The sequence below is a fragment of the Balaenoptera acutorostrata genome, chromosome 16, assembly GCF_949987535.1.
Source record: "Balaenoptera acutorostrata chromosome 16, mBalAcu1.1, whole genome shotgun sequence".
In the NCBI taxonomy this organism is placed as follows: Eukaryota; Metazoa; Chordata; class Mammalia; order Artiodactyla; family Balaenopteridae; genus Balaenoptera; species Balaenoptera acutorostrata.
In genome coordinates, this window is record NC_080079.1 from 28,129,638 (window position 1) to 28,139,020 (window position 9,383).

General features: G+C 58.4%; 1 protein-coding gene across 1 annotated transcript; it reads right to left on the reverse strand.

Moving 5' to 3' along the window:
- Nucleotides 1-1,822: 1,822 nt before the first annotated feature.
- TLX1 (T cell leukemia homeobox 1) lies at nucleotides 1,823-7,114 on the reverse strand. The gene is made up of 3 exons (XM_007187518.2): nucleotides 6,541-7,114; nucleotides 4,201-4,402; nucleotides 1,823-2,045 (listed from the first exon to the last, which is right to left on the reverse strand). The coding sequence occupies exons 1-3, from the start codon at nucleotides 7,112-7,114 to the stop codon at nucleotides 1,823-1,825; spliced, it is 999 nt and encodes a 332-aa protein (XP_007187580.2).
- Between the last annotated feature and the right edge of the window lie 2,269 nt (nucleotides 7,115-9,383).

The following is a 9,383-nucleotide window of genomic DNA, read 5'->3' on the forward strand; positions in this document are numbered from 1 at the left end:
GATTCCCTCCTAGGCCAGGTTAGTGCTGGAAGCTGGGAAGTCTTGTTTTGAGCACCACAGAGGATCCTGACCCGATTGCTGACAGCATGCCCCAGTCTCTCCAGCTTGCTGGGTAACAGCCTGGAAACCCCAAACTCCAAGCCGATGCTGATACCCCCACAATGTATCTGCACACCCCACCTTAGACCCCCCACCACCATGTACACCAGCAGTGCACAATTACACCCACTCACACAACACCACACACACTCACCTGCAGGGACAGTCACCCACAATGATCCACACTCCCCGTTAATTCACTCCCCCAATTATATACGGTCCCACACAAATATATACAGTAAAACACATCTCATACATGATTGCATTCATACGATTATAGATGATACACAATCACAAACATTCACACATTTAACACAAAAATAGGTGCACAGTGAGAAACTAATATGTACTTTCACAAACATTACCACATGATTCGTTCACAATCACAGACACTGGTGGGTGATTACACAACTATCCAAAAAGCCACATTCATACATGGTCACACACACACCACTACAAGTTCGTATGTATAACGGTAGTTTCGATTTGCAATTTAAGTAGAATAAGCACACACAACTGCAAACAAAATTACATACTTGAACACTTACAAACATTCATTATCAGTGAAATCCTGATTGCCCACACCCATCACAAACACACAATGCACACGCATAACTCTCACACCCAAAGACAAATCTCTAGCACTGGCTGTCCCAGGAGACCCTGGCTCTCCCAACTTTCCTCAGCACTGCCTTCTCTCCATTTCTTCCCCTCCTTCTTTCCTCTCTCCAGAGCCTGTAGGTCCTGGCCCCCACATGTCCCTCAAATTTAGGTACCAAGGGCTGCCCTGGCTGCACCAGCTCACACCAAACCCAAGTAGCTGCAAGGTGCTGGGCTCAGCAAGGAGCAGGCAACCTTGACTCCGGATCCGGAGGGTTTTATTATTTTTTCACATAAATTACACAAGCACTTTATAAAAAGGTTACACAGAAAACACCTTATAAGTGCATAACTTAAATGCCCCCAACGAACAGGATCTGGAGAAATAGGCTGAGTTTGTGTGGAAGACTGCCTGTGCGTACCTGGGTGCGGCTAGGCTATGTGATGGGGGTCTGGCAGGCCAAGTGACGCTGTTGTGGCTGCTGTGTGTGTGACGATGAGTCACAGTGTGACCGTGGCCTTGTGTTTGTGAGAAGTGCCATGCTGTTCAGAATGAATCTGGGTCACCCCTGATAGTAAGGGTCAAGGGTGTGAAGGCTGTGGCCCTGTGTGTGCATAACACTCTGCCATAGGTCCCCTGTGTGTGACTGTGGGGTGACACCAGGAGGAACAGTGAAATCACCTCTGCGAGGGCCTGTGGGTGTCCGTGTATGATGGGGAGTGGAAAACAGAGTGCTCTCCCCAGGCAAGTTCAAATGACAGCTCATGCTGTCCTCTAGGGATCCCAGAAGCTCTTCTTCCTCCACCTCTCCTGCCTCTCTCAGTCCCACGTTAAAAATCAGAATAAAATAAAAGAGACGCAAACGGAGGACTCCGAACAGTTCCAGCAGGCGCAGGACCGCATAGGCATCTGGGAGGCGGCCGCGCGTCCCTTTCTTGCATGGTCTTCTCTTCTTTTCCACCAAAAAGAGAACAGCGTCGGCGCGAGAGCGCGGGCCGGTGCGGAGGGGCACGGCGTTCCCCTGCTGCGCGCAGTCTTCGGCAGGAGGGCGGCGAGAGTCGCGGCTCTCAGGCCTCCCGACCCTTGTCTGGGCCCGGGTCTCACGGGGCGGAGCAGGCAGGCTCACTCGCAGGCCGACGCCACGGACGTGACGCTGGTGATCTTGGTCGAGTCGTCAGACCACGGCTGCAGGTTCTGCAGGGCGAAGAGCGAGGAGTTGTGCACGCAAAGCGGGTCGGCGGGCAGCGGCTGCGCCAGGCTCTTCTGGAAGGCCTCTTGCTGCAGCTGCAGGAGGATGCGGTTCGCCTGCTGCCTCTCGGCCTCACGCTCCTCCGCAGTCTGCCGCCTGCACCAGGGACAAGCCGTTACCGACGCTTCGGGTGCGCTCCCGGGAGACAGCCTGAACGAACACTGCTCCCCTTCGCAGTCCCCAATTCCTGCTTGGGCCCCTTGAATGCATTCCCTTATCTTGAGGGTCCTGACTCCAAAAAACTGGAAACCCCAAAAGTAGATTGGGGCGTATCCTGGGGGAGCTGGGGGAAATCCGCTAGGCCCAAGCAGCTGGGGCTCCCCGGCTCCAGGCAGGGCCCACACCCTCACCAGCCTGGAAGGCGCAGCCAGGGCTAGGATGGCATTTCGCTTCTCCCCAGACCCCAGGAAGACCAGGAACCTTCCCAAGCCTGAGGGGCCTCACCCTCCCCACCAGTCCAGGGCAGGGGCAAGGGCCAGTGGATATGAGCTGCCCTGACAGACCTCTCTTCTCCCCCTTCCCTCTGCGAACCTCTCCCAGTCTTCTGACCTCCTGCGCCGAGCCCTGTGCCCTGCCGGGATTCCCGCCGGACCGGCCGGCTTCCTCCGAGGCGGTCCAGGGAGGCGATGACTCACTTATTCCATTTAATGCCTCCCCTCCACCCCGTCAACTGAGATCAAACGTCTGTCTCTAAGGTGGACAGACCTAATGGGAGTCCCCGGGGCCTCCAGAAGCAATTTGTAGGCGATCGATGAAGCCGCGCGAAGCCGGCGAGGGCCTCTCTCAGCGGCGGACGCCGGCCTCCTCGCCGCCCCTTCTAGCCTTTTCGCTCTGTCTTTTTGTCTCTCGTCTTCCCCACATTTCAAACTATGTCTCTTCCTTTAGACTTTGTGTCTTTTTTTCTCTTGTTTTCTCTCACCCCACTCTCTTCCTTCTCTCAGAATTTCAGGGAATTTGTTTGAAATGAAAATGAAGGTTTTAGTCATCTATGGCTTTCCGTTATTGTACATAAGACTTCTTCAGGCTGACTGTTTTTCCCTTTTCTCCCTGGGTGGGGTGTTTGTCTTTGCCGCTGCCCCCCCCCCTTGTGTATCAGTTTCTCTCTGCCTGCTACTCTCTATTTTTCTCTGTGCCCCGACCCCAAGGGCTTGCCTGACTCCCTCCCCTCCCCTAGGCTGCAGCCCCAGTGGGCCTTGGGAATGCAAGTACGTCCACCCCCCTCCCCCCAGAGGTCTGGAGCAATGTCTCCCACCCCTTCCCCAGCAGCAGGAATGTGGGGGGAGCAGCAGACTCGCAGGGCAGTGGCTTCCTTTGTGGCCACGGCGGCAGATTCCTAGCCTTCATTCAGAAAAAGAAACTCCAATTCCTTCCTCCGGACCCAGGCCCTCCCGGCCAGGCCAGGCGCCGGGGACTTCGCCCAGACTCTCTCGCTCTCCCCACTGAGGCCTGAGCTAGCAAGAAACTCCCGGCTGTGTGGAACCGAGTATGCGGGCCAGATGTGCGGGAAGGTGCAGGGGTGCAAGAGGGTGCAACCGGAGAAAGCGCCTGTGTGGGGGAAAAAATGAGTGTAGTTGTGGGTGTGTGACGAGAGAAGAGAAAATGTTTCTCTCTTTCTCTCTCACTCACACACATACACCCATCTGCTCCTGATTGATCCCCCTTTCAGTGGGACCCTCAAAAACCCCAACGCAGCCGGCGCAAATTTATTTTCCCCTTCCTGGGTAGGGGACCCCCTGCGCCCAGGCCAGGCGTCTGGGGAGGAGGGAGTCAGCAGGGCCCAGGCCCACGGTATGGGGTCCCAGACGCTCTAGCGGGAGCCCGGCTGGGGCGCAGAAACAGGGCGCCTGCCATCCTACCTCCGGTCTCCGGGATAGACGAGGCATCTCTGTACGCGTAAGTTTGCGCAAACAAAAAGTCCCTCAGGACTCACTGATCTCGGAAGCCTGGACTGCGTAGACTGCGCTCGAACCCGGACGTTTCCCCAAGCAGCGGCGGAGACCAGCCGCGTCTACACCCGCACTGAGTGTGCTCCCCCGGGCCAGAAAGCCGGAAAGAAAAACAGCTGGGGCTCTCCGGCCCCGTCCCGTCATCGGCCACGGTGGCTTTCCGCTCCCCGCGAGCCTAGCAGAGCAGCGCGCTCCTCCGAACCAGAGCCATAGGAAAGTGGCGAGCATGGGAGTATGAACGCCCCAAGAGAGGCCCGGAGCCGGGGACTGCGCCACCCATGGCCGCGCCCGCCCAGCGCGCTTACCTCCACTTTGTACGCCGGTTCTGGAACCAGGTTTTGACTTGCGCGTCGGTCATTTTGAGCGCCTTGGCCAGGGCGGCGCGCTCGGCCGAGGCCAGGTACTTCTGGCGGTGGAAGCGCTTCTCTAGCTCGCAGATCTGCAGGCGCGTGAAGGACGTGCGCGGCTTCTTCTTCTTGGGGGGTGTCCGATTCTGATAGGGGTGACCTATACGGCGTGTTACAGTGAAGGGTGAGAGGGCCACTGGAGCGGGAGACAGACAGACGGCAGAGGCAAGCGGCAGAGCGTCAGGAGGCGTCCCAGGCCCGACACCCCTCGAGTCAGCGAGCGCAGCGGCTAGACCCCAAGAGAAGGGCTGTGGTCCTCCCGTCAGCCCTCAGCTCCAAGCCCGCGGCGTGAAATGGCCCCCCACCCCGCCCGCCAGGCCGACGCCACTGCCGCCACCACGGAGGCCTCCCTAGCCCTGGGCTCCCACGTGCCCATCAGACACAGACGCAGTCTCCTTGAGGGGCACGTCTGAGGCGAGCTAAAGGTCGCAGTCCCCCCCATAGCCTCAGGTCTCCAGCCTCAGGGAAGCTGCCCAACGGTAAGAGGCTATTCTTGGTCAAGGCCCTGAATCCTGGGTCCTGACCTGAGGCCTCTATCACACGGCAACATACACACACATCACATACAACAGGGGCAAATTATAGATCTATACACCCAGACAAGCTGACACCCAGACAAGCACAGGCACAAAGGCAGATGCATAAGGTGACAGCCATATACTCCCTCAGAACCTTCTTTAGGCCTGAAGCAAGATTACGGCAGGCTGTGGCTCCCCTAGGTAGGCTACATGGAGTATCTTTTCGCCAGAGACCCAGGCCCAGTGGGTTCCAGGATGGGGGGGGAGGGGGGTGTTCCATCAGAGTCTTTTAAGACCAGCCTGGCCTGGGTGGGAGAGTGGGATGGGGCACTAGGCCCTGCCTCCCCAGGCCTGAGAGGACTTGCGTTGGGGCACTGGGGCCCCTTCGGAGGCCCAGAGCGGAATGGCTCTTCTACCTCCCTCCACCCCAGTTTGCCACAGACCCAGGGTCTGGGCCGAGGACCCAAGGGTCAGACCCAAGGCTGGAACAGGGGCTTAGCCCAGGGTCTAGCTCTTAACTGCCTATTCCCTTTCCACCATTGGGCCCTGGAGCCTGAGCCCCATGGGAGCCCCACGTCGTGGTCGGTCGGCAGCCGCCTATGCCTCCTGCTTCCTCTGTCTAAGGCCCGGCCAGGAACTCAGGCTCAACTCGTGGCTGCTTCCCAGCGGGCTTGGGGGTCTGGTCCGGCGGGAGGATCGTAGTCTCGGATCCAGGGAACGCTAAGGGCAGCGGGAAGTGAGGCCGGGGAAAGGGGCCCGCGCAGGAGCGAGAGCCGAGTGCCGTGAGCGGAAGCGGGAGCGGAGGGAGCCGAGGCAAGCGGAGCAAGGCGCGGAGCAGGCGGCTGAGAGGGCGGCAGGCGGCCGCCGCCAAGTGCGTAATCGTCCCAGGAGTTCTTTCGGCTGCCGATCGATCACGGGCCTGGCCGGTGCATTATTCACGCCGGAGGAAACAAGGCTGGGCCCAGAGGGGAGGACGCCGAGCCGGGACAGAACGAAAATGAAGCGGGCGGCTCAGCCTCGCGCTGCCACTGACCCGGACGGAGCCTGCAGTCCGGGTAGAAGGGCCCGCCAGCTCTGTTGCTTTACTCCGGCTCGGAACCTCTACCGGGTTCGGCAGCGCAACGGGCACTGGACCACGGAGCGCTAAGTGTGTGTGTGTGTGTGTGTGTGTGTGTGTGTGTGTGTGTGTGTGTGTGTGTGTGTGTGTGTGTGTGTGTGTGTGTGTGTGTGTGTGTGTGTGTGTGTGTGTGTGTGTAGGGGAAGGGAGGTGGGGAACCTGTTTTCCTTGCGTCTGATTCTGGGGCTCGCCGCCTCGGCCAGAGAATGTCTGCCGGGACGGAAGAAACAGTTTGTTCACATCGCGCCCCTTTCTCCGAGATACCCGAGCCCCAAATGCCGGCGGAAGGTAGTAGTCCCGAAGCTACATCCCCCTTCCCTCCGCCTGACCGGGCCCAGGGACTCCGAGAGGGGATCAGGGAGAGCGTCTCAGAGCAGGGGTCCTGTGGGAGAGACGGAGAGGGGCCCAGGCTGGGAGAACTCTTCCAGCAAGTCGATTCCGCGAGCTTAGAGAGGTGGCGGGAGGCTGAGCTTGGGGGAGGCACCAAGAGGAGCTGGGAGAGCTGGCGCACAGAGGGGGCTGCGGGGAGCCACGGGGCAGGAGCGAGGGGGTAGAGGAGAGCCGGGACCGCGGCCAGGCGGGGCGCGCGCGGGCCGGACTCACCTGTGAACCTGTCCTTTGTGTATCTGCGGTTACTCTCCATCCAGGGAAAGGTGAGGCCGGTGAGGTTGTTGACGCCCGGCACGGCAGGCACGGAGGGCACGGTGGGCAAACCGGTAGCCAGAGGTTGAGGGTGGGCCACCGCTCCAGCTAGCGGCCTGTGCGCGGGCACTCGTATCACCCCCGCAGCGCTCAGCGCGCCCCCCCCGCCGCCGCCGCCGCCGCCGCCGCCGGGACCGGGGCCGCCCGCCAAGGCCATGTTCACGTTGTAGGAGCCGGCCAGCGGGCCCATGCTGCAGGCGCCGCCGCCGCCGCCGCCCGCCGGGCCACCGGGGCCGCTCGGGCCTCCAGCGCCATAGGCCCCCGCGCCCCCGGCCCCCGCCCCGGCCGCGGGGCCCCCACCGCCGTAAGGGTAGGCGCCTCCAACCAAACAGCCAAGGCCGTATTCTCCGTCCTGTAGGCGAGAGGAGGGCCCCATGCAGCTGCCCTGGTCCGGGCTGTTGAGGATCTGGTCGATGCCAAAGCTGATGGGCTCTGCGTGGCCCGGGTGGAGATGGTGCGGACCCAGGTGCTCCATGCTGGCCCCCGACCCCGGCCCTGCGGTGGGGGGGGGGGCCTCGGCGGTGGCACTCGCTGTGCTTGGCTCGGGGGCAGCGCGCAGCGGCGCGGAGGCGCGGAGGCAGCAGCGGCTCCTGGCTGCGCCGAGACTTGGAGGCGAAGTGCGCAGAGGGGCTAAAGTAGGGGGGAGGGGAAGGAGAGAGGGGGCGCCGTATTCTTCCCCTCTCCGGCTGCTCCTTCCCCTCTCCGGCTGCTCGCTAGCTGTTGACTCTGGGACATCAATCACCGGGCGAAAAAGCCCGGTGCGAGCGAGCCTCGCCGTTTCGGCCGGGTCTCTCCATTGGCTGTGCGCGGAGAGGAGCGGGGTGAATGACAGCGCGGGGGAGGGGCGGAGAACGGGAGAGGGAGGCCTGGAGCTGAGACAGATGTAGGAGCCCGAGACGGAGGGACTGAGACAGAGGCTCAGAGAAATAGTTCAGGAAGAGAGAGAAAAGGCCAACCAGAGGCTTAAGAGGAGAAAGAAAAAGAATAGGAGGCCGGCATTCCCAGAGACCGATAGACAGATGGCCCCAAGGAGGTGGAGGTCAGAGTCCTCTTCCCAGCCTGGCAGGAGCCGCCCGCTTGCTTAGAATTGGGCCAAAGGGGCCAGCTCACCAGGCCTCTGGGGAAGGGGCATCCCAGCGCTACTGGAGAATCACCCCAAGGGCTCAGCTGGGAAGCACCTGTCTGTCAACCAGAGGATTTACTCCAAACTTGCAGTCCGGCTTGTTAGAAAGTAGAAGACTGTCTACTCCCCGGGTATGGAGCCCAGGCCCCTGAGGCAGGAAGGTGAGTTCAGGCTTGTCTTTTAAAACACAGGCCTATGAACAACTGGCTATATGTTGTTGAAAAAGTCAGCAACAACCCCAGCTCTGCCAGTTTAGAGAAACTGAGGGAGGGAAGACTTCCTCAAAGACAGGCACAAGTCAAGGGAGTTGGCTTGGGGCCTGCTGCTGGGGTGCCCAGGCATCAAGACACCCCCTTTCCTTTTAAATAGACAGAAGCTTCAAGAAGCAGTTCCCACAGTATGTGAATGAATTCAATCAGATTGCTTTCGCCTAGCAACTAGCCCAGGGCTGGCTATTCCAAGCAAGAAACCTTTGGATTATAGTGAGGGGAAGGAGTTATTTTCTTACTTTTGGAATCTTGGAAGGGAGGCCTAGGGGCTTAAAACAGTGAGGGCTGGGTATGGTGGGACCAAGATCAGGGAAGTACATCTAGGACAAACTTAGGCCTTTTCAAAGTTTTGCCTGTGGCTGACTGGCTTAGAGCCCAGGAGAGAAGAAGGAAACTCCCTTTTTCTGCTTCCCCTCTTCCTCCTCTCTAGTAGAGAAAGGTCTGCTCCCTCCCAGGAGCCAAGCCCTGGTAAGGGCACAGGTTGGATCACTTGGGATCTATTTCTGGTCTATTTCAGATTCAACAGGCCTTCAGGGAGGGACTGTCTCTATCAGACAAGACGCTAGAATGTGGAGGCTCACATTCTACTTAACACATCTCATTGCAATCTATTTGCTTTGGCCATGTCTGTTACTTTAACCTGAAGAGATCTCCTTGGAGGCAGGGAATGGCTTACTCATCTCTGTTCCCCCCTGTGGAGTACAGCCCACAAAATATACTCATCTTGGGTAAATAATGAATGAAAGAACCTCCTTATTCAACAAATATTTTATTGAGTGCCTACTATGTGTCAGTCACTGTTCTTGGCACTGGGAAAACAGCGGTGAACAAAACAAAGTTCCTGTCCTCATGGAGTTTACATTCCACAGAATGGAATACAAGAAACAAAGAAGCAAATACAATAAGCCAGATGGTGGTAAGTGTTACAGAAAACGCTATAAACTCTACACCAGCTCTTCAAGATGAGTATTATTCCTGTTTTATGGATTCAAGGAAACCACATTTCAGCGAGGCTAAGTGACTTGATCAAGATGGAGGAGCTGGATTCAACTTGCTTTTATGGGTTGGCCTGGAAGCCTGGCTGCTGGTTGGAGGCACATGTCTATGGGAAAAACCTTGCCTGGGCTCCAGGCAGGTGGACAAAGGCCCACTCAAGACAAAGCCAGATATTAAGTTGGTGGTTGTTTGTAAACACTAAGCAGAAACATGAGAGAGAACTCTACTCCCTTGCCAGTTCTCTCCTCTCCATCCACCCAATCAGGAGGGTACTATACTTCTACACAGGACGTTCCAGAACTTTTTTGGAAGTTGTTTGTGCCTGAATGAGTCTCTTTCTTGCCTCTTATCTTGAG

Excerpts from the sequence above, each read along its gene's own strand:
- TLX1 (XM_007187518.2), bottom strand. The coding sequence starts at position 7,114 with ATGGAGCACCTGGGTCCGCACCATCTCCACCCGGGCCACGCAGAGCCC. Across the intron at positions 4,403-6,540 it reads CACAAAGGACAGGTTCACAG|GTCACCCCTATCAGAATCGG; the intron begins GTGAGTCCGGCC and ends CACGCCGTATAG. Across the intron at positions 2,046-4,200 it reads AACCGGCGTACAAAGTGGAG|GCGGCAGACTGCGGAGGAGC; the intron begins GTAAGCGCGCTG and ends TCCCTGGTGCAG.